At 39.2% G+C, this 27,896-nt stretch overlaps 1 protein-coding gene across 1 annotated transcript in view; it reads right to left on the bottom strand.

Annotated features, from left to right (window-relative positions):
- The window catches only part of LOC110109064 (ferrochelatase-2, chloroplastic-like), a 63,459-nt gene that overhangs the window by 18,630 nt on the left and 16,933 nt on the right, over window positions 1–27,896 (bottom strand). The window contains exons 3-5 of the mRNA XM_020839960.2: window positions 19,732–20,056; window positions 18,512–18,655; window positions 12,667–12,768 (exon numbers count right to left, since the gene is read on the bottom strand). Coding sequence (XP_020695619.1) covers window positions 12,667–12,768; window positions 18,512–18,655; window positions 19,732–20,056 — 571 coding nt within the window. The remainder of the gene's footprint in view (window positions 1–12,666; window positions 12,769–18,511; window positions 18,656–19,731; window positions 20,057–27,896) is intronic.

Here is a 27,896-nt window from a genome sequence, read left to right as displayed (position 1 = left end):
AGTTGGTGACCACCACAGAAGAGGTCCTACAACTAGACGTGGAATGAGTTCCAGGCTTGGAGACCATAAAGGCAGTGGAAGATGTGTATGTTGTTGATAGTGAGTTAGGAAAGACTCTCATAATAAGTGCTTCCTTTAGCGAGGAGCATAAAAGCGAGATAATCCCGACCCTCAGGAGCAACCTGGATGTTTTTGCAGGGATCCCCATTGAGTTGACATGGATCAATGAAGAGGTCACATGGCATCAACTCAATGTGACGAGAGACATTCGGCCCATCAAACAGAAAAAAAAATGACGTCTATATTCATCGAGCCTATTAGAGAAGCGCAAAGCTTAAGGACGTCGACTTCATCAGAGAGGTCTGATACACTGAATGGATCTCAAACGTGATGATAGTGCAGAAGGCCACTTGCAAATGGAGGATATATGTGGAGTTCATTAATCTGAACTCGACGCGCACCAAAGAGAGCTACCCACTGCCTAAGATTAATGCCTTGATCGACTAAGTAGTAGGCAATTCAGTTATGAGCTTCTTGGATGTCTTCTCGGGCTATCATCAAATAAAAATGCAACAAGGCAACTGTGAGAAAGACTTCTTTCATCATCGCAGAAAGCTTGTACTACTACAAGGTGATGCCCTTCGGTCTGAAGAATACAGGGAGACTCTCAAAGGATAATGGATAAAATGAGAGAAATATATAGATGTATGTAGATGATCTCTTGCTAAAGAGCAAATCACCCAACCAACAAATTGAAGATTTAAAGGAGACGTTTTCTACCTAGAACCCTCATTTGGGGCAAGATCAGGAAAATTCTTAGAATTCCTCACGCCTGAGAGGATCAAGGTAAATCCTGATAAGATGAAGGCAATCCTAGAGATGCGGTAACCCACAACGGCTAAGGAGGTACAACGAATCACTGAGTCAATAGTCAGGCTCAACCGTTTTATCTCCTAACTGGGTGGAAGGTGCTCGACCTTCTTCAAGGTACAAGAATGCAAAGTTCCCTTGGAATGAGGGCAGCGAAGCTGGCTTTCAATAGTTGAAACTTCTCACCTTGCTGCCTCAACTTCAAAGTCCGCAATAAGGCGCAGACCTATTATACCTAGAGGTAAGTGAGGATGCCATCAACTTTGTGCTTGTTAAAGAAGAGGGAGAAAGGCATGTGAGCAAGTAGTGACTGACCATCCTCTCAAAGCTATGCTAGCCAAGCCAAATCACTCAAGAAGGTTGCTCAAGTGGTTGATGGAACTAAGTGAGTTCCAAATCACTTACATCCCAAGGATGGCCATCAGGCTCAGGCACTTGCCAATTTTCTTGCATATTTTAATGATCAGAGCACAAGGTCGGAGGTAATGACTCCACAACAATACTGGACATGTTATGTGGATGGCACTTCGATAGAGCAAGGGGTTGGTGAAAGCATAATTCTGAGGAGCACTACCAAAATCACCATTACCCAGAAAACAAGTATCAAATTCTAAGTTACACATAACTAAGCTAAGTAGAAGGCTTTACTTGCTAGCTTGTGACTTGCCTCTGGGGTGGGGACCACTCAGCTGATGGTATTTTTTGATTCACATGGACAACCAACCGTACAGTTTGCAAGGCTGACTATCGAGGAAGAGGAAGTTATGTAGAACGAGGTCAATCGTCCTGCGAGTTTTTAAGATATTCCACTTCATTGATAAACCATCCACTTCATTCAACCACTTCATTGAGTACTTAAAGATGGGGACTACCAATACAAAAGTTGGCTGCAGTTTGCCGACTAGAGCCTGAAAGATTTTTTGTCACTCACAAGGGATTTGCTTCAAGTTCATATCAGTCCACCACCTGCAGACTAACAACCAAGTTGAAGTTGAAACTACCAATAAGCTAATCCTGAATCTCCTAAGGTGGAACGTGCAAAGGGTAAATGGGTGGAGACACTTCCCTCAATCCTTTAGGCACTTAGGACAACCCCATTATCAATGACTAGGCATACGCCATTCTAGCTCTCCCACGGCGTTGAGGCCCTATTGAATTCAACATGCACAATTAGAGTATGGTCAATGCCACTAACTATGAAGGAAGAGAATTCACCGAGTGCAAGGCAACCAATGGCAACGGATCTACTATAAGAGTTAAGGGTGAAAGCCGACCTCAGGAAGGAAGAGGTGAAGAGAAGAATGACTAAGTACAACAAAGGGAGAAGGCCTTCCGACCTAACGATCTCGCTGTGAAGTACTCGACAAGCTGGCAAGTGCCTAAGAAGTCTCATACATCATTAAGGAGTAGGTCACACCATGCGCCTAAAAATATTCTCATCTCTCTATATCCTTGTTCTGTGCGAGAATCATATAACTACAATCATAATCATCAAAACATGCATGAGGCGCTCACCCCGATTTCCAATAATGCTTGGGGAACTCGCACTTCCCAGAGAAAGCAAGGACTCGCTCATACATGACAATCGTCCAAACCCTTGGGGAACTCGTTTCTCCGAGCGTATGGGTGTGAAACCACTTAAGTAAAAAAAAGTTAAACTCTTAAACATCGAGGCCCATTTTTGTGTAATTCTTAAAATTTCATTAATAAACTCCAAAGTTGAGCATGCTCATGCAGGAGAAATTCTGGAATGGGTGACCTCCTAGGAAGTTACACCAAAAGGACAAAATCATAAAACCATTAGGCCAAAGCAAATAACACCTCGATAATTAAGAGTTTGGACTATTACAATGGGAACTTTAAGGTAAAGCTTGAGCAAGTTTCTAGTGAAACTAAGGACGAGAATTCATCAAAGCTTTTAGATACCGATTATGCACTAATGAAGCAAGATTTGGGAAGCAAGTTAAACAACTCCCTAAAGGAGAGTCAAGCGCCCCCCGCCCCCCAAGCACAAAGACCTTTAGACGAGCCAAAGCCCCCAAATGAAAGAAAGACGCTGCTCAAGATAGGTTCACCCCTTATTGTCTAGCAAGTATCTACAATGCGTCATGATTCAAACACCTTAATTTTTTCTAGAGGAACTTGCTCAACTTAGGCAAACCCATTATCCTATTACCTATTGAGTCTCATCAGTACTTTGAGATTCTTTATCCTTCACGATAAATTCACTCAGCATATGGTAAAAACATAAGATAAAGAGAGTGCTCAAACAAGATAGAAATACAATAATGATAATAGTTATAAAAAACACAATAAAAAATTTTCTTTCACTCAAAATAGGTGCATATACAAATGCCTTTAGGGGACAATACATAGAGAAGCTACAAAAGGTAAAGCATGGTTTAACAGCTGATCCACTCACCCCACCTTTAACGTTTTCTTCTAGGTGCTTGTGGTAAAGAAGTGACACCACAAGAGGGCTTTTGGTAGGAGTCTTTTCCTCCAGAAAGACTCGGTCTCCTGCTTTACAGTGATGCCACAATGTCCCCAAAGGAGTTCGTTCGTGCTCAATATCATCTAACGAGAAGCGTCGTGTCAGAAGAGACGGCAAGAGAGCAATCCCGCTACTCTTCAGCACATCGGTCAAGCGACACATTGACTCGCCCCCCACATTAGGTATTCCTTCATATGATAAAATGATTTCTAAAAAAACATTGTTGTTTTCGCCCACGAGTCATACTCTTTATGGAGACCTTACGAAAACTTGCTAGGAAGTATGTGTTTCTCAGCGGCCTCCTATTTATAAAAAGCTGCAGAGTTATTGACACGTCATCACCGGTAAAGTGACCCGAATACAACAAACAATGATACAGGGAAAAGAAGTGAAAAATTTCACAAACACGTAGTAAAAATTGATTATTAGGCACACTAATTTAATGTTCTAATAATTGGTAGCAGCATCTCATACTTACCCAGTCAGTTTAATTACTCACCAGAAAGGTCAATCGTCAAATTCCCACAACAAACCGCCTAATCACTATAGGTCGAATCTCCCTTTGCGACAAGATATGCAATACGTAATGCACAAGTCCCCTATTGCAATAAAGGCGACAGTAAGTACTTAATAATTGTGAACAATCATGTAGGACAACTCCATTTGCGACAAGATCTGCAATGAGTAGCGAGCAAGTCCAACAATCAACAAGTTTAGGTGGTTACCTATGTGAACACCACCATTCTGGCATGAAAGCGATGAGCCTACTATCATCAGAGTTAAATCCAACTCACACAGACCGCAACAATTTTACATAATTATTATTAAATCTACTTGGCTGAGTCAAGGACTATCTCATTCAAGGTTTAAAATTGCGTAACTGCGCCTCGAGGTGGTTTTCGTCCGTGAGGCGAGGCGTAAGCCTCGAGGTGGTCTGAGGCGTAAGCCTCACGAAGACAGAATTGCGTAAAATAGCGCAAAGGCGCGCCTCTAATTGCACAATTTTAAACCATGATCTCATTAAAAATTCTCATGGCAATGTATATGCATGCTTATCATATTATCTAGTTAACAAATACCAAAGATCCAAATAAGGCTTAAGCACAACACTATTCTCGCCAGGATCTACCGCACTCGCAAAATGACTAGTCCAGCTTTTGTGAGCTGCAAGTTCGAAAAAAACACACATCCCTCATTACAAGCAAGCATGATAAGAAAAGGTGAATTAGCCAAAAGAAAAACAAGACAGTGTCACATAGCAAGCCGGGTTTAGATGCCAGTGCCATTCACCTCGTCTGAGTCCTCTACTTCCTCCTCACCACCAAACTCTCCATGGAAAATAGAAGGATCTTTGTAGTGGGGGTTGAGCTTGCCTTTGGTGACTAGCTTCCTCAGACAGTACTTCACGCCTAAACGAAATTTCTTGTTCAAGATTTGTTCATATTGCCTTCAAGGAAGATTACCCACTCCTCAGCCTCCTTCGACTCATCAATGAACTAGGCGACCTCCACCTCTACTCACTCCTTCGCCTCCAATGTTGACTTGGCGAGAGCATTCTTTATAGACAGCTAGTCATGGAACTCCTACGTGAGCTCAGCTTCCAGCTCCTTCACTTTGTCTTCCACGACGAGCTTCGGTTTTTGTTCATCCTCTAAGTTCCTTTAGAACTCCCCATAGACTCGCCTCAAGCTCTGTATCTTCCCTAACTGGTCCCGGTGGCACTTAGATAGGAAGAAGATAATCTACCACAGCGGAGTAACAAAGCTTTACAGCGGGAAGTCTCTTGAGGATCTCCTCAAGCCTGTTGATATGGATGATGTCACCCTGCTCGAATAGAGATCGAGAGATGCAATGGTCTGCTTGGGGGTCAAACTAGAAGATGTACTCTTCTCACTTCCACTCATCGAGCAGTTGCTCAATGAGTCACTATTAGACAAGTAGCTGTTTGATGACTCGTTGCTCATCCCGATTGGCACTTTTCCCTTCACCAGCCACTCCGCAATGAGAGGCCCCTTCCTCTTCTCAGCCCTCTCCTTCACTACATCCTCATCAATCCTTACGCCTCTAGTTGCAAGAGTCAAGCCTTCTCTATGGGGACAACAATTTCTGCCTATTCTTCCTCTTATGCGAGGGGAGGTCACGCTTCCTTGGGCGCCCGCGATCTCTTAATGATTGGCTCCCTGCCTCATTTCTAGCCTTGCATTCTTCTTAGGAGGCTTCTCCATCTTAGTGGACTTGGCGGTTCCCTCAAAGGACCCCAACCTCTTCACCATTGCTAATGGAGACTACCTTTAGAACTTCAGAGTCCTACAGGAGGTAACAACCATCCATTTTCTATGCAAAAACAAGCAAGTCAACATAAGGCGAGTAAAAAACTAATAAAAACTCAACATAGAAGTTGCAGAAGAAGTTGAAGTAATCGGCATGGCAAGGATGATCAAGGGCTCACCTTGATTTAATAGAACACCCGTTACTCACTCGTCAAAAGATCGAGTACCTTTGCCTTCTTCCTCACGAAGGCAACAGAGCAAGTCGACACGGTCCACGTGACTACACTCTGTACCACCACAAACTTCGCCTTGACAACGAAGATATAGCATAACAGATTCAAAGACCACTGCAACTTGCGCTCGCACAGGTACGAGCAAAAGAGATCACAATCGCAATCGAGTTCGAAACATCTAAACAAGGATGATCCTGTAATAGTTTAGTGCTTCTTCCAAAACTCTATGCAGAGTGGGAAGTGGAGACCCAGCTGGAAATGATCACAAGGCATGAGCAACGCATCATCAACAAAATAGTTAATACGCTCACTCGCCTCCACCGACCTCACAGAAAAGTTCTCGTGCTCGAAGCAATAAGCACGATACGTGAAGTCAGCAACCTCATTAGGCGACCTCAACTCTAACAATCCACATCGGACAAAAAACCCCAATACACTTGTAGAGAGCAGCCATGAACTCCTCGCTCTCTCTCCCTCTAGGCACTCACAAGGACTCACAACAAAGTAAAGCCTAAAGGCAAGTGGAACATTTAGATCTACAACTGCATCCACAGGACCCTACATCACCTATTTATAGGAATTCGTGAGCAAAACAGAGATGATAATCAAATCACATTAAATACAAAGATCTTGCTTTTCTCTCTCCATCATCACAAGAATATTCACGCATCATTCCTCCAACTCATCCCAAAGTCACTTGCAAGCAGCAATCTACCGCCCATTCGTCGAGTCAGCTGCATTGTCTGTTTAATTCGAATCATAAGCTCATTCGAAAATTTTCAAAGTCATTCACTCAATGCACAAGCGGTCACTCATTACTTGTAAACTCAAAATTTTCGAAATAAAGGTAAGCATGAATTTTCTTCAAAATGGAAGTGTATTTAAATATGCCGTAAATGGACAGTTATAATTGTAACCTTCTACTACAGTAGCTGTATTAGTAATTAGCTAACAGTGACTTTATTTTCATTTGAACTAGTGGAATTTAATATATGATTATAACAGTAACTTTACTTTCATATAGCTGTATTCATAATTAATTAACAGCATACAATCATTTCATTTAAACCTGTGGGATTCCACTAAACTGAACATGCATGGGCCTGCTTGGGATCTACAGTGAGATGTGTTTAGTGGAGTGTTTGTTGAAATCTGCTTTGCTGAGAATTACCAAGCGCTGTAAGTTACTGAAGGCTGGTTGTTGATTTCATATTGCAGAATTCAGTTTTGTTTGGCTGAAATCGGTAAGAAAAAAGGGAAGAAATACTAAAATAAGTTAAAAAATCAATTAAGAGTTATAATGTTTGCTGATTTTACAATTTGCTGGAATAATTGTTGCTAATTTCAACAAAGAGCAGGGCTGTGGTTGCTGGGAGAGGAAGTGGAAAGAGAGCTAAGGGAAGGAGTGGGTTGAATGAGAAGAGATTTGGTGGAGGTGGTGTACAAAAGGAAAGGAAGATAGAGTCTAGGAGAACAAAATTCTATCAAGGTGAGATATCCAAACTATGGTATAAGAAATAGAAAAACTTTATACAATTGTAAACTTACATTGTATATGACTTTAATGACATTAATTCCAGTTTCATTTTGTAGTTGGATAATGATTCATCAAACAATTATTACAATAGCATATTGTTATTCTGATTGTTATAAAAATGCGAGGTAGGTCATATATGGGGATTGGGGGATAAGCCCGCACAAATAAAGGCGAAAGGTCTGACGATGTAAGCTTTACACTCTCTCAATTGTAAAAGTTGAAAATTCAGATCAAACTTTAAATGAGAAAGTAGCCTCAAATCTAAAAATTAGGAATATGGACCCAACCTCGTTTTAGAGAGCTGTGAGTGTGCAAAAGCCTATAGTCATCATATGAGATACATAGAAGTGTTGAACCATAAATAGAACAAAAAATGATGTTATGTACATCTTATGTCTATTATAGAAATTTTCATGTGTTTTAAATTGGCTGCAAACATGTTTCTTTTTTCTTGTATATTATTTTTGTATTTCATTAAGCTCTAGCTCATTAGTAATGGTTAAGGATGTCAAAACGGGTCAATGAGTCGAGTTCAGGCCTAACCCGAATTGACCCGAGTCCAAAAGGGTTGACCTTAACCCGACACGATTTTGCAAATAGGTCAGAAATTCCAACCCGAACTCGACCCACATAGGTTACCAGGTTGGCCCGACCTGACCCGTGAAATCGAACCTAATGCAAGGGCAAGAGGGGTGAGGGATGGGCGGGTGAGTCCGGACGCGCTACAAGAGGACAGTCGGTCGGGTGCTGCACTGCTACGGACTACAGGCTAGCAGAGGGAGGCGAATGCAGGACGCCAAAAGCCAGGTTGAGCATGCGGGGTTAAGGCATCAAACCATGAGTTGAGTCTGGACGGGGACGCGTCAGTCATCACGCGAGGTCGAGACACCAAGGCCTGTAGGGGCGAGGTAACAGCTAGTTGCGGGAGCAGACCGAGCGGTACACATGACACAATGAACGTGAGAGTTAGGATGGGTGTGGGAAACGCTGCTCGCGAGTCAAACTCAGGTTGATTTTGGGTTTTTGGGTCAACCTAAACTTCACCCGATTTTGTAAATGGGTCGAAATCTTGAACCCGAACTTGACCCGTATGACAAACAGGTTGACCCGAACCCAGAATTTTCAGGGTTGAGTTTCAGGTCGGGTCAAATATTGACACTCCTACCAGTGGTTATATTGTAGGAAAGAGGAAGGAGCCTGTGGGGTATTAGAAAAGACAGTTGATTGCCCTTTTTGTGTGCATACATTTTAGGTGTATATATAAGTTGTACACACTTTTGGGTATGTAAATGTTATTTAAAGTTTAGTAAAGCTCAGTATTTGATGTGTTTACTAGATGTGTTTAAATATGCTTCCAGTTATGAAATATTGATTATACTTATTAAGTTTTAGAAAAGTGTGGATTGACTATTTCCTACTCAATTTGTCATGATATAAGTATTTCAGGATGGGAGTTAGTAAGAGATTGGTCTGTTCAGATTCTCCCTCTGTTACACTCTCGATTGACTATAGAGGATGTCAAATAGGATGTGACATCACTCATCTCAGCAACCTCATTCCTAACACTCACATAATAAGCTTACTCGCCTTACGATATAGAACTCATTATACAACAAAAGCCAAAAAGATTAATAAATAAATAAAAGACATAATTAGGGAAAACGAACGAGCAAGCAATAAACATTAAATAAGCTTTACTACATGAATTACAGGTAAAAAAAAGTACATCACCAAGAGGGCAAGTCTATTAGCCCTCACGCATCATCTACACAAAGAATCACTCGACGCCTCCTGTATTAGCAAATTTACACTCTCTATGTAATCCAACATGAATATGCTGCCAAAGAAGTTGGACAGCTTCGTTTTTTGCACAACGGCTCTCATCTCTCCCCTGGCAACACCAACCAACGTCTTCATCACCTAATGATTGCAACTGATCTGCCTGACCTTCTACTTCAACTCGGACACCTCCCTCCCCAACTCAGTGAGTAACTGAGTCCCATAGACACTGCCTCTCCTCGCTGGCCACTGGACCCACCAACGCTCTAGGGAGATATCATTCGCTTAATGAATATCCTCAAGAAGCACCACAACAGTTTCTTCTACTCTTTCCTCTATGGCTACCTCGACCGGTGCTTCAATGATTGTGGATTCCAGCTAGTCTACTCTGACCTTCTTGATGACACCCCCTTGTTCAGCAGCACCTCCCTCCCACCAACCTCGTCGAGGCAACCGCCTTGACAGGTTCCACACTTTGAGGCTCCATTATGGTCGACACCCCCGTCATCAGGATACAACTCAAGGAATCTAAGGGGGATGATCAGAAGTCTATTTCGCCCCTCTGTAAAGGTCATAGGTTGCCCACCGATTCAAAGCCTTCATTTCCCGCTCACTTGGTAGACACTGCAACAGTTTGCTCAAAGAAACGCAAACAATGGGCTCTCACACAGCAACTACATTCTCTCTTAATAATTAAATAATCGAACTTGCTTTTCTTTGGCTTACTTGACCCTAGAAGTGGCGATATCACAACCACACTCTGGCCAACAGAGGGAACGTCTTTAGCACCCCCTATAGAACCTTCCCTAACAAGGATCACCTCCTTAATACTTGCAAGAGGGATTCAACCTCCTCCTCCATCGTTAATGTAGCACTCGAAGGAGAGCTCACCTTCTCAACAGGAATTGGCTCAACATCGTTACTCGCCACAAGTACCACCACAACCTTAACTACCACCTTAGTCTTCATATTTTTTATTGGAGGGTTGTGATAAGTTCTATATACGCAGTCTTCCTCCTAGTACTAACCATTCCAACATCTTTGCTCAACAAGAGCCCCACAATTTCAATCAACTCACTCAACAAGGTGACAACGTCATTGACCCCATGACCAGTGAGATCTAGACAACCTGTATCTCCTTACTCGATGATGCACCCACAAAAGCAGTCACATTCTTCGCAATATGCTCATCGAGTATTTCATGAAGGGAAACTTTCCTCGAAGCCTTCACATGAGAGCGAACTATCGCAACGAGATTCATCCTTATCGCTTAAGCTCACTTGAACTCGCCCGATCTCATAATCGCCACAACAATGTGTGATTCTCACAATGCACAAGCCGCCAATTTATAAGGCCAAAGTAGATGTTGTCATCTCATCAACATCATGTCATCACCGTTGGGACAACGCAGTCTCCGAGGCTATAGTAAAACTATGGGAGTAAATACACATTTATTTATATGATTCAATCCATTTAATTTCATTCACTTGTCATTTTCGTCACTTGCCCATCAAAGGGCAGAGTGAATCGAGGAACTAAATGTATATGTATAATGCCTTCAAAAGTGTCCCGACCACTATCCTTTAAACACTCGCTATCAAGACCACATCCTTTAAATAGTGTCCCGACCTAAACAAGTTGTTCGCCCTAAACGAGGCGAGTCAAGGACGATCCATTAGGCGAATCACTTGTCATTTGTCGCTATCTCAGTCACTAACTCCCATTGTAGAAGCATCGCCCCTCACCTAAGCTCGGTTACAAGAAGGCTCTCATCTAAGACACACTACTCACCCCACCAATGCTCACCACCACATCAAACCTCGGCTTCCTCAATACACTCGCCTGTTCTTCCACCGTGATCCATAACTCAAAACAAGACCATAACTCCTAACCAGTCTATCGTTATAGAGTTCGTTCAACTTGTCGCCAGCCCATAACGCATCTGTCATCATCGAGCTCACCCTCTACGCTACTCACCCATACCATCCCAACATTGCTTTACTCACCCAAAGATGAATCCTTTGTCCTAGTTCTCCCACCAATCAGATGTCAACATGCATATAGAATATGGTGTAGTGTTATACATATAATCAGTCTAGCATTGTATTTTTTATCATTTTTCTATGTAACTCTTCATATTGCCCCCAAAATCCTACAAATAAGGGGTGGTTGGCACTATTCCAAACACAAGAAATTTTTTTGGAGAGGTCTCTTGGCTTAGTAGGGAAATTCTACTTGCCTGAGATCTCTAGCCTTTCTCTACTCTTATATCCTCTCCATTTTTTCTTACAGGTTTTTATTGTCTTCAAGTAGACCTGATAGTAAAGTCAATTGTCGCCTACAAATAAATTTGGATTCAACAAGAAGGATCATCATATATTGTATAGAAGAAATATTTTAAACATTATAGCCTATTTTGGAATCATATAAATTAACTGAAATTAAAATTTCAAAAGAAGCAATCAAACATTAGATTGAATTATTTAAATTGAAGCGGTATTACTTGTTTCTAATAAAGAGAGATCTTGCCTATGGACGAATTTTCAAGGATGGAATTAGGAATATTTCTTTATGAGTTTCACTCTTTTTGCATAGCACTTCATATACTCTTTGTTCATACACACACTGATTCAATGAAAAGTAACTTTTAATCTCAAACAAAAATATGTCTAAAAGGAGTTGATGCTATCAAATTTTGGATTGATTTACGAATAAACCACAGTTGAGTTTTGTGAACCCTAACATACCATCATTTCCTATCTTTCTCTCATATTCTCCTATATTCCCACCACCTTTCCAAAGCCTTAATCTAGTTCAATTCTCACTAAACCCGAGCCATACACCTTGCATAAAATCCTAAATCACCTTGTTCAGTTGTTGGTACCAATCCAATTAACCTAAAATCACCTTCATTAATTAGCTAACATCCCCAACCTCTGACATGGAAGTCCCCATCCTTTTGCATCAAAGAAAAATTGACCAACCATTAAAAAAAAATCAGCAATAAATCTGTCCAGATATCCTAAACAATATTCTTAGCTTTCCACCAACCCTAAATCTACCACTACCACTAACTCCCCATCAGAATCTCCTATATCTCTATGTAGATGGAAAAATAGATCAGCAAACTTCAGCCACATTATAGCATGTGATGATGTTTAATTTTAAAGCCATAATTAGATGTTTAAATGCAAATAGCAAGTACGAGTTTTGGAAATATATGCATTGTCAATGCTCAATGTTCCAAGTTGTTCAACTACTTCAGAGCTTGGTGGTCAGAGCTTGGTGTTCAGAGCTTGGTGACCAGTGTTTGGCCTACCAGAAAGACCAGCAACAAACCTTATTTTACCTAGCAGTATTAGTTTCAACTTACTACTACACAAGAAATGGTACAAAGCTGTATATAAGAGTACAAAAAAACATGTCACGAAATAGTGTAACAGGCCTAAGCTTTGTGAAAATTAGATTTAATCAAATGCCAACCTGTTCAATAGCTTCTTCAGTGAACGGATGCCAATACCGCATTCCAACATACACCTTTGCTGGAACATTTTTGTCACACAAAGCCTTCCTCAATTCCTCTGCCTAAACTAAAAGCATAAACATCATTACCTCACCATTCATAACTCCAAAAAAAGAATCAATACTGCGTTATGAATTGAGAGCTGAAACATGAAAAAAATTAACCATTAATTGCAATGAATACTGTTCTAGTCAGAAGTAGCAATCATGACACAGTTGCTTAAACATAATGCCAGCTAGCCAAATTATTTAGAGCATCATTATCAATATCACAGGCATGAACACCGAGCAAAAAACAAAATAATTTTTTTTTTCTCTACACAAAATTTGGTTACTAAAAAATCATAGAAGGTACATTTTTCAAAACATATACTGAACAATGCAAACATTTTTTGCAGCCTTTGAACTATATTGGGACTGAAATCATCCTCATCGCTCCTTCATAGCTAATTCTCTGGACTTACATTCAGAGGTTCTGCTTGCGGAATGCAGAATAAAGAAACGCATGCCAGTAAATGTGGCCATGTTAAGCTGCATTCACTTGGGAAGGAAATGAAGTATGGAGTCTTAAAAAAAAAAAAAAAAAAACTTTCTTCCACTAAGTTTATTCAAGTCAAAAAAAAAAAAAAAAACAAAAACAAAATGTACACACTTTCTGCATCAATTTTTCACCAAACCCGACAGCCTCTTAAAAGGATAGTCATGCATCTGTGCAAGCTCAATTTTCCACGTTATTGCACCAGAAAGTTATTGATATTGCCTCCAACTTGCTTGATAAAAAGTGAAGGTAGTATTTGATTTGTTGTAAATCATTTTGGTTTCACGATAGGAAGCCTCTACTCTGTTTGCTTACACTGCCAGGAGTTTGGTTTATCAGAACACATTTAGTGCAAAGCTTTAATGAGAATATCTGAAGTTTAAATTTTTAGAACATAATTTAATTGGAGTAATCCATTTCCTTTTATTTTTGAAAAAAAATGTCTATCTTAATGTGTTTAGTCTGGTCAAGGCGGACAGCATTTTTTATAGTACTTTTTACAGCCCTATTGTCACAATACATTTTTACACATTTTTTCATATGATAATTCAGTTCTTCTAACATCTTTTTTAATCACATTCCTTTGCAAATACCAAGTGTCACTGCCCTATACTTAGCATCAACACTGCTTCTAGAGACATATTTTTCTTCTTCAAATAACCAGATTTACCCATACATAGTTACAATAGATATAGGTGGATCTTCAAACTAATGTCTCCAACCCAATCAATAACTGTGAAAATTTCTTTGTTGGATTACTTTTTTATAAAAGGAATTTTTCTTATATCATTTTAAGGTATATTAGAATGCGGTTAATAGCTTCTATGTGGTCTTGAGTAGGATTGTCCATATTGTGGCATAAAACACAAACAAGGAACCAATAATAGGTGAGAGAGAGGCATATGAGTTTGTCCATAATCAATTGATACCTATCTTTATCGACGGAGTGATGTTAGTAGTGATCCCAATTTTCTTTATTGAATCCATTGAAATTTCTGAGTGCTACATCCTAGCATTCATGTTTCTTAAAAGAAAATCAAGAATATACTTACTTTGAGAAATAACAAAACTTCATTTTGATCATGTCACTTCCATAACAAGAAAATAATTTAGATTCCCAAGTTTTTTACCATAATTCATTTGCGAAAGACCCTTTTAATCTGATTAGCTCTTCCCTGAGGTCGTCAATCAATAACATCATCTACATACATGGTCAAAATGGTTTTTTTTCCTATAAGTGAATGCATGATAGAAAGAGTGTGATTGGCTCGAAGCTGAGTGTAATCACACTTTTTAATATATTTGAAGAATCTGCCAAACCAGATTCGAGCAGATTATTTAAGGCCATATAGAGCGTAGAAAAAACATAAATATTAAAAACAGTTCACTTTTATTGCTCTCGATTCACATATTGAAGGTATGTATAGACTCCTCCAAAGATATTATATATTAAAAAAGGTAAACCTATTCCTACAAAATAAATAAATAATTCAAAAAAGGAGGGTCGGCGGCTAGGTGAAAGGAGAGGAGAATATGGCTTACAATGAAGATGTACACCAAAATCAACAATAAATTGACTTGTGATGAGGACATCGACAGACGTTATCGATGAGTATATCAGCATAGGAATCGTAGATCGATGGTTACGATTCACAGTCTTTATTTTTTATGCTTTTATGTATTATTTGCTATTTACGATTGTACCATTTCTTTTTAGTTTGCTTGAGTTGTAGCCCAGGGGGCATTTGAGTCATTGTTTTTATTTCTCTAGGCCTATATATTGTGTCCTCTTCTATTATGAAATGGATGATTTTGATGAATGAAATTCTAGCACCCCTCCCCCTTGCTCCAATTACCCGCCGCCCTCCCCATCCCTACCAAGACCACCGGCCAACCTCTCCAACCCAACGGCCCGCCTCCCCCCCCACCTCCCCTCTCCTTCCCTAGCTTAACCCGCCGGCCACATTGCCTCCCAAAAATTATGAATTTCAAATTTCAAATTGCCTTTGATTACCTTCCTAAAATGCACCCTTGTTAATTAGGAAAAGTAATTTATTTGAATTCAATAAACTTTTGAATTTCAAATACATTCCTATTAGTAAAATCCCAATTAGGAAGCTATCCTAATTTTAATCAAATCTGAAATTGAAAATCATATTTGATTTCAATCCAATTAATTCCCTTGGGCCCCCATACATTAAATCTAGACATTCTCCCTCCATCCTCCTATGGCTGGCCCCTTCCCCTTGCTTTTCTCTCCAATTAAATCCCAATCTCATTTAATATTCCCCCCAATCCCCTTCTAAAACTGTCGGCCCCCTCATAAGTTTAATTTGAATATTTTGAATTCAAATTAAGCTTCTTCCTTCCGATTAGAAAAATCTAAAATTGAATTCAAAATTTTCTAAATTAATTCTCCACCACTCAACCAATCCCAATCATCCCACCTCACCTTGCCCGAGCCGCCCCTCTCCTCCACCCGCCAACCCTCACCTTCCGTTTCTTTTCTCTTGGCCGCCCCTTCCCGTTAGCGGCTCCTCCAAATTATATCACAAAGGTACTCCCATGTTCATGCATGGCCGGTCCGGATGTTGATCATGGATTTGTAGAGGATTCTCTGGGCCGAACCAACATCCTCCACTCTCCATTTGTTGACCTAAATTTGGACGTCAACGATTCCGTGGAAAGCTATCTTAACTGTATCATCTTCACGTTGGCACCGTCGATTGAAGAACATCTCCCAACCGGGCCGTGGACAATCTTGGAACATCAACCTATCCAACTGTCGCCGGCTACCTTTCCAACAACGAAGTTCCTAGGGTCCCTCCTAGTGGTGATCTCTTCTCTAGTGTGGAGCATCTTCTTCCGCTAACCCCACGAGTGATCGAGTGAGGAGATCCTTAAAGTGAAATCTCTTATTATTAAATTACGGATTTTTGTTAATGCGCTCATAACTTAACTCTTGTCTTTGGGATTTGATTAAATTGTCTTGTTAATGTACGTGTACTTCTTTGCCTAAGCAAGTTGAAGATTATGAACTCCTAAAATCTTTGTTTGTTGTTACAATAACTTTATATTGGAAAGCTTTTAATAATTGCTCTTATTAATTTCTCGTGAATTCATGGTAGTTTCACATCAACTTGTGTACCCAATTGAATTTTTTACTTCATAAGATTATTGGAAGGATATATCTTATTCAAGGATAATCTTCTTAGCCCTACATAGCAGAGATTCTTTTTTGGTAAAGGTATATTAAGATATATATACACACATTAATACGTGTGTGTGTGCATATGCCAAAAAAATATGTAGACATCGAGAAAAGATGAAAAATGTTGCTTTCTGAATTTTATAAACAGGAGTTAAAAAATTATTTTGGAAGAGGACAATGAAAAAAATATGAGATATGTGACAGACTCATCTGAAAATAGTGGAGTCGGCTCTATAAAAGAAGCATAAATGTAAACTTTCAGGTCAATATGAGATGCTTATTGAAAATTGACAAGTTATGGGGAATTCTGCAATATTTTGGATAACAAATCATTTTAATGAAATTTTAAAGACAGTATGCAAATGATTGCAGAAGCATCAATTTGATAGCGATATTTAAGAAACTAAGCTTATGAATTCCCAAGATTATGATAATAATAAAGAAATTAAGCTTATGAAAATAAAATGATATTACGGTCAATGACTTGAAAAAATTAAATAAGTTCTGGATGATAAAGTTGGTTTCAAGCAATGATGATCTAATATGTGAGTTCTGGAGCAAACAAAGAATCTTTAAATAATTTTCCAATAATCTTGAGAAGGCAAATGATAGAATAACGAGATTTTTTGATGTGCAATATAGAAAAAAGGGTTAAAGAGATATTGATGTTATCAAAGACATGCGTGATAAATATTTGACTAGTATTACTATTTGTGGAGTAATTAAAGAGTTTCTAATTATATATCTGTTATATAGATGCTTACAAAAGATATTAAAGTAACTTAATGCTTGCATTCAACAAGAGAAAGATATTCATCAAATAACATTTCCATTCAATAAGAGGAATTTATTAAAGATATTCATCAAATAACATTTCCATTCAACAAGAGAAGCGTTAAAATGAAAAAAAAAAAAGAATAATTGAAAAAATATTTAAAAGATAAAGGGCTTAGAATTACTAGAGCAAAGACTAAGTATGCCATGCATAATTTTAATAAGAAGTGGATAAACTTCTAAACAATGTGCCTTCTAGAGTTCAGATTGAGTTCTTAAAATGAATAAATGGCTTAGAAGTATTATGTGATAAAAAGGTATCATGAAGATTTAAATATAGAATTCAAAACTACAATTAGTCGGCTATATTATATAGATTTAAATGTTTGGTAAAAAAAATGTCATTCATAGTTAAGTTGACATTAGCTAAACTCAAAATGTAAATACAAATTAATGGCAAAATAAAAAAATAAAAAAATTAAAAAAGATGACTTAAGGATAATTAAATTAAAAAATTGGTTGGAGTGAAATCTATTAAATATAAGTAAGATGAAAATAGTGATTTAAAACTATACAACAAGGGGCATAAATATGCCAAATAGATGGATAGTTGAAGTTAGTGTGGAATCATTAGGAAGTCATTAAAGTAAAGCAAAGGTAAAATAGGCAAAATGGGCAATATGTTGCTCACAATGATTGGTGAATAAGAGGTTTCACACATCAGATAACGCTTAGTAGGAAATACTAGAAAATGAGAATTCATAAAGTCAACACCAAATAATTGGGATAAGGCTAATGTTACTAATGATTATAATTATGATGACAAAAAAGAGTAGAAGAAGTTGAGCAAAGAAAATTAATTTAGAAGAATAAGAAACTAAATGATGGACCAAAGGCAACATGACAACACTTAACAAGAATGCATGAATAATAAGCAATGAGGATTCATAAAGATGGTTTCAAATAGTTTGGATGAGGCTAACAATGAGGATGATTATGATAATAATTTATCTTTATGTATATCAAATCCAATTTAGTCCCACCATGGCATACACTTAAAAATGTGGTCACCAACTTGGCATAAGGCATGGCATCATTGCTTTGGAATTCTCAATTAATCATCATCCAAAGAAAAAAAAATAAAGAAGGCCTTACATTTTTGCAAGTATCAATGATCTATACACAATTTACAAGTAAATCAAAATTCAAAAAATTAACTGAAGTGTGAAATACATTAATGTAAGTAACAAATAAAAGCTATAGCAAATTTTCAATATACACACCTGTGCATCTGTTATCTGCCGAAGCGGGGAGCCACCTCCTATAGAAGCATATCCTTCTTTACTCTTTGGTGCTCTAACAATAGAAACAAATTGCGCCAATGGCTTCTGAAGAAACCGAAAAAGCCTAGGAAGACGAATGATGTCCTACAAATTTTTTGTAATTATGATGCACTGGATGGGAGGGATGAAATCTCAAAACATTAAATAAGGTTGTAAATGCATTTATTTAATCTTAACATGGCATAATAACCATTCAAACAAAACTTGGCACAAAGTTACTTGAAGTGTTGCATTACGATCAAGTGAAACATAAGAATCAAAGCAAAATATTTGAGCGAATAAAAAATTGATAAATTCTATGCAAGTAAAAGAATTAGATATCAAAGTAGCAACTTAGTTAATAGTTAGTTATAATAGATCAATAAAACATGATTGCTCAATAACTTAATCATACCAAATAGGAGGGATGAATTCCTCTTCTCTCCTAGACCCATGCTGCCCATAAAAAACCCTACCAGCTCCAAAGCTCAGCAGTAAACAGCAAGAACAAGGACAATGATAGCAGAGCAAAGCAAATGGCCAGCCATAACAGTAGAACATCGTATGTATCCAAGGAAAAATAATTTCTGAATATGTTTTAATTAATTTTCATATTTTAAATATGAATAACTCCCTCCCTCCCTCAAGCAAAATCATTAATACCGCAGCCATCAAGTTTTGAACCCAAGACCTATGCCTTCAACATATTTATACATCAATAATTTTAACTCAAACATTTCACTATTCAGTATGATCTATAATATGAAAATTATTTATGGATAAAGTTTCAACAATTTTCTCAATAATTCAATAAATCAACATTAATATAAAAAATAAGAACAATCAAACAGCACATTGAAGCCCAATTAAATTTTAATTTTACCCATATATTTCAGTAATAAAAACTTCCAATACAATAAAAATATCATCAACAACCATGTATTGAATTCCAAATCATGTGATAATCTCTAGACATTTAAACCACAATCATCTTATAATTCAATTAAAGATAACATTTAGAAATTTTAACTAGCTTTAATGATGCTAAAGATGATTGTAAATTTCAAACTCACAATTGAATGTCATAGTATCTGTAAATTCAAGTAGGAGGAAAATGATGATTCCTCCTTCAAGGAGAGAAATCCATCCTAAAATAGGGATGTCCAAGAAGTGTTTATTACCGGATCTGCGAAAAGATTGAACAAGAAAGGCTGCACGTCCTCAAGGGTCTCAGGACCTCCAAGATTGAGTAACAATACGCCAAGTTTTTCATTTCCAACAAGGACATTACTCGCTGTTTCCTTTGTTTCAGATGTCATAAATGCCTCAGAAATTGATGAATGCCTTTTAATCATCAGCTTATGTGTTTGATAAGAACGGTAAATCAATCTTGGATAAAAATTTGCAAATACAGACTTTAATTGAGATGATTTCCTCCAGGATTCCATATGAACAGCAGACCAATTGTCAAGCATTCGAACTGCAAATGCTGGTCGTGGAGAAAACCTAAAATCACATAAAACCAGACAATTAACTGTTTCAGAAATCTTGAATAAGAAAGCGATTCAACGTAATGCAACTGCTTTCCAAATTGCAGAGATATCTCTTCGTAGGTAAAGTGGTGGGGTGGGACATGGGAATTGAGATGTTTATGACTAAAAAAGAGGAACAACATTTAGTTCCATAAATACGAAGAAATAAACTTATTAAAGAAAGGGCTATTAAATAAGACACTAATGAGCAAATCAAGTAGTCAAAACTTGATAAAAAAAAGTAGTCAAAACTTGACGTGCATAGATGAAGAATCTACTATACTAGAGTTCTAATTGAAGCTCCTAATAATAAGGAACCATAGCACTGTATTCCTAAATGTATTTAAAAAATCAAGGGCATAAAAGTGCCAAATAGCCCCAAAGACAACACGGAAAAAAAAAAACCAATTTGCAGAATTTTGTTCATGTTGAGTCAATATAACATATTATATATATATATATATATATATATATATATATATATATATACCAGATTTAAGAAACAAATTTACTATTTTTCAAGTTAACTTGCTCCTCGCCGTAGAAAATGAATGCTCTCTTCTTCTTCCTTTCCAAAAACTTCTCCCTTTCCTTCAATTTCTTCCTTTCCACATTCAATCTCTTCCTTTGCCTTCAATTAAGTATCCCTCATTGTTTAGATGAAGTATTAAGAAATGATGTATACATAAATGGGGAAAAAGTAACAAACCTTCGCTCATTTTCCTCTTAGCCGCCTCTTACGACAGTTCTTCCAATTTTCTCATCTTTAGAGATAAGGAAAGAAGAGAAGGAAGTTAAACTTAAAGAGGAGTCGTTTCTTTTTATCCTCGAACACAATCCTATGCTCAAAACCATGAATCGAGCCGTCCAGATTCGCCCACGCAAGTGTTCGGCCCGCTCCAGGTCGCGGATGTCTCCACTCGGTTCCATCTCTGCCTATTCACGGTTTTAGTTAATAGGGTTGGCCGGTTCAATTGAACCGGCTAATTAAACCGGTTATTACATTGTGCTTGAACAATAGCACGATAGGCATCCTTGTGTGATTCAGTGGACTCAAAATCAAAGAAAAAGTTTGTCCAATCAACAAGAAACAATTCTAAAAGATTAAGTGAAGAGATTAATCAGCTGCGATCTTTCTCATTTTGATAATTCGGGGCCACAGGGTCCAGCATAGAACTTCCATTGCGGTGCTTATGAATTAGAAATTTAATTATGCATTTGTGGTGGTGGTAGTAATTTGAAAGGTTCCTCTTACAACCTTCAATGACCGCAACAACAATGGAGATAGTTCAAGAATAAGTTTTTTCATCATAGTCCCTTGTCCAGAGGCGACCACTGTCATTGACTGAACAAGATCAAGCGAAGCAGCAGAGATTTTGGCGTTGCTTTCATCTGAAGAACCTTCTGCAGTTTTGGCAATCTTGGGCCGAGTCTGTGTCATATTGTCAAGGATACCATCTTCTATTTGTTCCACTCTTTCATTTCCTTCATCCATAGAAATAACCTCAGCCACTAGAATAAAAGCTGTAGAAGGAAGATCAGCAGTAAAGGAAGCTTCTCTGCTATTTTTGTTGCATGCAATAGAAGTTCCATCCAAAATCCATGATCTCAGAATCTGCAGGTGCACCCAAATGTTCAGAGCCATGGTAGTCTCTTTTGAAACACCTCACCCTTGAAGAACCTTCTGAAAAGTCTAGTTTCCAGAAGACTCGCTGACCAGACAAGTTGTTACTGAGTGGACAAAAAGTTTGTTCATTTCAGTAAGGAAGTGGATAAATTTCCGCCATGCTCGACTCCCAATGAACCTGCGCAGTTGTTGTAAAGCATGAAGTTGGGAACCCCTACTAATCTCCATATGCCGCATGTTTTGTACTAAAGCTAAGATCTCTACAAATATACTAGAGTACTTATTCTGTAATGTAGAATATTCTTTTCGTAATATTGGCTTCAAGTCAACTGACTGAATGCTGTGAGTCCATGCACTTCCCATGGCCTCTATAATATTCGACCTCAAGATCAGATTCATTCCTCCTCTGCAGTGTTGTTGCCATTGCTACGACAATAAGGCCATTACCAGAACCAATCCTGCCCAAGCTTTCACGGTCTAGTGCAGCAACAATAGCAGCATCCCTCACTGCAGTTGCATCTTTTGGGGCAAAAAGAGAATTGTTCGACATATCAGGAGGTTTTGGAAGACTTAAAAGAGAAGTTAGACTGACCAGTTTCTGATCAGAAAATGATGGGCCATGCTTAAGTGATGAATATTTAACAAGTCGTATGGTGTCACCACCAACACCAGCAATTACCAATGCTAGCGCCATTGCAGCAAGAGGTGATGCAAAAGCAGAGGCCCACCCAGGGGATGTCAAGTAGAGAGTAGCTTTGTCCTCAATCATTCGCACCTACAAATTTCTCACCCTAGGATCGTCACTTCCCTAATAGCTTCTTCCTCCTCCAATGTAGCGGTTGTGGTGATCCCTCCATGTCTCTTTCATGTATCGAGGGTGGGAAACCCACCTTTCTTCCATCCGCCCCACATGACCCGATCCCCATGGTCCGGCCCGTCCCCTCTCCTTCGATCATCCACTCCCCTTGCCCAAACAGCCTCCCATAGTGGTCGGTCAATCTACCCCAATCACCATAACACTCCCTTCCTATTGTCCCCCCTTTCAAAAACCCTATTATGCCCATTATCTAATCCCTAGGAGGTAGCTCTTGATGGAGCTCTCTTCGTTGAACTCTTCCCATCCGATCTCTTTCCCTTTAGATTCGACCAAGAGAATCCCGATCAAATCTTGATTAGGGTTACCAATTCGAACTGTTGGTGGAGTTTTAGATCGCATCTCCATGAACCTTCTCATCATCTCCTCCAGAATTTTCTTTCCCTTTGGTTCAGCCCAAGGAATCGCCAGTGAAGCATTCGACTGCATGTCAATCATTTTCTTAATCATATCTTCCAATTTATCTATTAGCCATCGGACATATCCCGCAAATCCCGCTCAAACCCGCTAAAATCCTAGAAATCCCGCAACTTAGCTGCGCATTCGGCGCCGTTCCGAGATTTGCTCGCCTAGATCGCTCCCCTTCCACTCTATTAAAACGAGAGTGAAGCTCTCGGTCGCGGGCGGCTCTCTCTCTCGCTCTATCCCGCATCCCCTTCTCACCAAATCAAAAGTTACGACACTTTGGCCGGAAGCAACACCGGAGCTCACCGACTGTGAAGAGAGCTTTCTCCCCTCCATCGCGCTTCGGCTCCCTTCGTGGCTGGACGACTTCGCTCCTCTGGCGACGTTCCTTTTCTGCCGGATCGAAAGCTACGACATTTTAATTGGAAGAAGGGACGTAAGCTCGCTCGCTTTGAAGGCAACATTCTCCCTTTCGTGCTCTCCCTCAACGACATTCCCTTCACGGTCGGATCAAAAGTTAAAACATATCGATCAGAAGCAGTGACTGGAGTTCGTGCTGTGAAGGTTGATTTTAATTAAATAAATATAATTAATTATAAATTAATTATGACTTATGATTGTAATTAATTTTAATAAAATTTAATTAATTATAATTAAAGTGATTAATTAAAAATAATTTGTTAATTAATTATAGTTAACTAATATTAATTATAATTAATATAAAAAAATGCTTGCTTGCCTCCTCTTACCTCAATCCTCGTGCCCTCCACCGCCGGTCCATTGATCCCCAAGGTATAATCTAGACTCAGATTTCCTTCCTCGACGCTCGCGATGAGCTGATAAACCCCCTACGCGCTCACGTAGCGTAGTAGAGAGGGAAACCAGTGCGCCGCCTACGACGAGACGGACAATCGCCTAAAATGCTTCCTCGAAGCTCGCGACAAGATGGCGAAACCCCATATGCGCTCACGTAGCGTAGTAGGGAGGGAAACCAGTGCCCCGCCTACGACGAGGCGCACAATCGCCTAAAATCCTATTCTCGATGCTTGCGACGAGCCGGCAAACCCCCTGCACGCTCACGTAGCGTTGTAGGGAAGGAAACCGATACGACGCTAGTGGCGAGGTGGGTAATCCCCGAACCACTCATGTAGCGTGAGGGGAACGAAATTAAGTACCCACATGTGGGGAAATACTTGTGCTCTCTTTTCAACAGGTACCCAAGACCCTTAAACGCTCACGTAGCAGACGGGGATCAAAGAAAATGAGGCCGCGGTGTCGTTGGACACCTACCCGAAGCGCTCAAGTAGCGACTAGGGGAAGGCTAGTCTCTCGGATTTATCCCCTAAACGGGGGGGACGCTGGGAGGCTGCCGAAATTCAGACTGAAGACACCGTGGACTTAAGCAGAATTTGGGCCTACATGTGAACAAATTTTGAACAAATGAGGACTTGATTTGGACAATGAACTGAACATAAAATTGAGCCTAAACCAAACTTAAATGAACTTAAATCCAAATGAAATTGAACATGAGCTTGAACTCGCAATGAATGACAATAAAATTGGGCTCAAACTTGAGCTGAACTTGAACATGATTCAATTATTTGAACTCAAACAAGAATTTGAGTTGCACCACAAGGGACTTGTGAACTCGAACTGGATTGAATACAAAGGACCTGTGAACTTGTGCACTTGAACTCGAACTTGAACTTGAACTCATGTTCAAACAAATGAAAAGAAACTACACTTGAATCTGAACTCAATTGGAATAAAAGCTTGAACTTGAGATTTGAACAATCTACAAGGAACATGAAATAATTGTGACATTCCATGTGCAAGTGGAGGGATTTGACATGCAAACAAAAATTATATGAAAGTGCAATCAAATAACAAACGATCGTCATCCAAGTGTTGATCGACATTCATGGTTACTCAATCGAGATTAAATGGAGGATGTATGTTCGATAAGAATCATCATCGGGGCAAGAAGTGATGAAATTAAAATGACTCAAGCTCTCCAATCAAGTTGACATCCATGCGATGATTGAACGAGAAATGTGATAATGTGCCTAAGGCAATGATATAAGGCTCTTCATGCATACAACCACTTGCTCATAGTCACATAGATCAAAGTAGTGATACTTGTAAGAAATGAAGATCAACAAACATATGGATTCATCTGTCTTCTACGATGACCACTTAAGTTACTTGTGGATAACAATAGTGGATACGTAATAAGTGTAGTAAATCCTCTACGGACACAAGTACATCTATTCTCCACAAGCAATATACAAAGTGACTATGCCAAGTGCAAGTACCTATGATTCTTTGTAAGAGGCCTATATGTAGCAATCAAAGTGCCAAGGCTACATATAGGTAATACTCGTACACTCGACACATGTCTGTGAACAAACATGAAGGATTTTCAATACATCACAAACATGTATTAGCATAATGTAACAAACTCCTACAATAGTCCCTACAAAGTCAAAGCACTGTACTTGTAAGCAGCAACAAACAATTGCAAGGTGTACGAGTATTACCTATATGTAGCAATCAAAGACCCGTCCCTACAAACAAATGCAGTCATCAAACCCACCTGAGATTGGTGAAAGGTGGATATGCTGCAGAAACAACGGATCTTCTACAAACACTTCTAAGAGATTGTAGTGGATACAACAGTCCCCTGCAAATGAATACTTGTGGGTAACAATAATGGGTATATCGTAAGTACAACGAACCCTTGTGGACACAAGTACAGATGTCACCTACGACAACAATGACCAAGCTCTACAAGTATGTCGGGTATAAGGGCAACCCGATGTACAAAAAAGGGACATCTCTTGATAGAATAGGAGAGATGTTTGAACAAATTAGAACTAAACTTCTTGGTGTTCCAAAGCTTCTTCTTAGTCATATATTTAAGAAGAAAACAATTCTGGTTCCCACAAACACCGGAAGTAACAAATCTATTCACTAAAGATCTTAAAAGGGGTCCCTTTCAAGGCAGTGGCCACGAATTCCAAGAAGAACCTCCCCGGTGAATGAGAAAAGGGGAGTCAACAACATGACATCCAGATAATACCCCCACCGGGTCCGCAACACTCGTACTAGAGGAGAGAAGGCGTGTATAAGCTCTCAAATGAAATGTCGTGTATTCAAATAGCAATTGTCTGCACCATAATTTATATACACATAGGTACACAAAAAGGGGTAAATATAATCTCGACCAGCATAGGCCCCAGCGAGCGTGTTATTGGTACACACATGACATCTAGGGAGACTGCACGGGTCAATAAGTGAAGTCAAGTTCGAACATGATCTTTCTATGCGGATCAATAGGAGTTGACAGGGTTCGAACCTTGAAACAAATACATGGTTGTGGGGACCGGTGTATTTGTTTTAATACATTCATATTAGGCTGTCAAGGTCTATAATCAAGAGAATTCACTAAATAAAGGCATAAAGCCTACGAAACTCGATCCCCCTAAGCAGATAAATAGGAGTAGATAGGATTCGAATCATCGAATAAATATGCGGTCACGAAATTGACCAGAATATTTATTTTGCACATTCATATTAGGCCTTCAAGGCCTTTAACAGAGAAAATTCACAAACAAAGGCATGAAGCCTACAAAACTCGATCCTCAGTCAATAGCTCGGCTGAGTTGACAAGGTTCAAGCTACAAATGAAAATGATCCCAAACACCCCGATGATGGCCGTGTTGAATGAAAATCTCAACCGGAGGGGTTCACAAACACATTCAAATGCATTCCAAAATGCCACCTAGATGCCCATCAAAATCCAAACTCCACAAAAAATCTCAATTCCAGATATTTAAAACTGAAATTCATCCATCAAATCACTTAAAATAAAATCCATCCACCCTCCGCAACAATTTGCCGGGGTGGACAAATCAAAATTTACTTCAGCTCTCACAAAGCTAATGCCTAGTCGATAATATCACTAGGATCCATTCTCAAATAATCTCCTGACAATAAGAACGTGGTATGTGTCCTCTAACAAGCAGTTTTGCCGCCAAATGGCACCGCAGGATAAACGGTTATGACCCGGGACCCTCTGAACCAAGTGGTTTTGCCGCCAAATGGCACCATGAAATACCGGTTATGGCCAGCGCCGATACGTTCCTTAGTGAAATCAAATTCTTGAGATATGAATCAATATGATATGGTCGATAGGGCACAAAGCCCTTTGCTAACTAAGGTAAATTTAAATTTGTCCCATTTTACAAACATTCACCCCAAGTCTACAAGGTCCCCATGGACGTAGCAATCCATGGTTGCCGACAAGGATCCTTCTGTCAGGTTGGGTCGACTACCTCCTCTGACTAAGTAGACCAGGGTCCATGATGGCCCGGGACGACGAAACCATGGGATCTTGATCATGTCCATCATCCATTCCCCCACCATTCGCTTTAAGTGCAAGATGGTGAAATTTCCATTTTAAATATCAAATCTTTCAACTTTAAAAATTTCCAAATCTTAATACTTATGCTGCTACTATATGCCAGATAACACGTATTTCTACGTATCTGATTGATGACTAGCATTAATCGAAAGTTCTCTCTCGTGATCGGGAGGGGTAATTAACTATAGGGGCTTGCGCTTATAGGAAACCAGAACTCAGATCATAAAGTCCTCGCAAAATGAGGGCGAAATCTCTGGATAGTGTCTTATCTACAAACTCATATGCCTTCCAAAATTTATCCTGGAACTTAATTCCGTTAAAACTCCCTCGCCGAAAAGAAAAGCAAAACAACAAAGCGGGCGGAGGCTGGGGCCAAATTTTCGGAGCCCACATTCTCAAAACAGATCTCAAAGAAATTCTCAATGGATAAGAGCCTTCCTTCCACTCCCGAATATTTTTCCTCCATTCCGTCCCTGAGTTGT

The sequence above is a fragment of the Dendrobium catenatum genome, unplaced genomic scaffold (genome assembly GCF_001605985.2).
Source record: "Dendrobium catenatum unplaced genomic scaffold, ASM160598v2 fragScaff_scaffold_685, whole genome shotgun sequence".
Classification (NCBI taxonomy): domain Eukaryota; kingdom Viridiplantae; phylum Streptophyta; class Magnoliopsida; order Asparagales; family Orchidaceae; genus Dendrobium; species Dendrobium catenatum.
The sequence above is the reverse complement of the archived record's forward strand: the minus strand, read 5'-3'. Positions and strand labels throughout refer to the sequence as shown.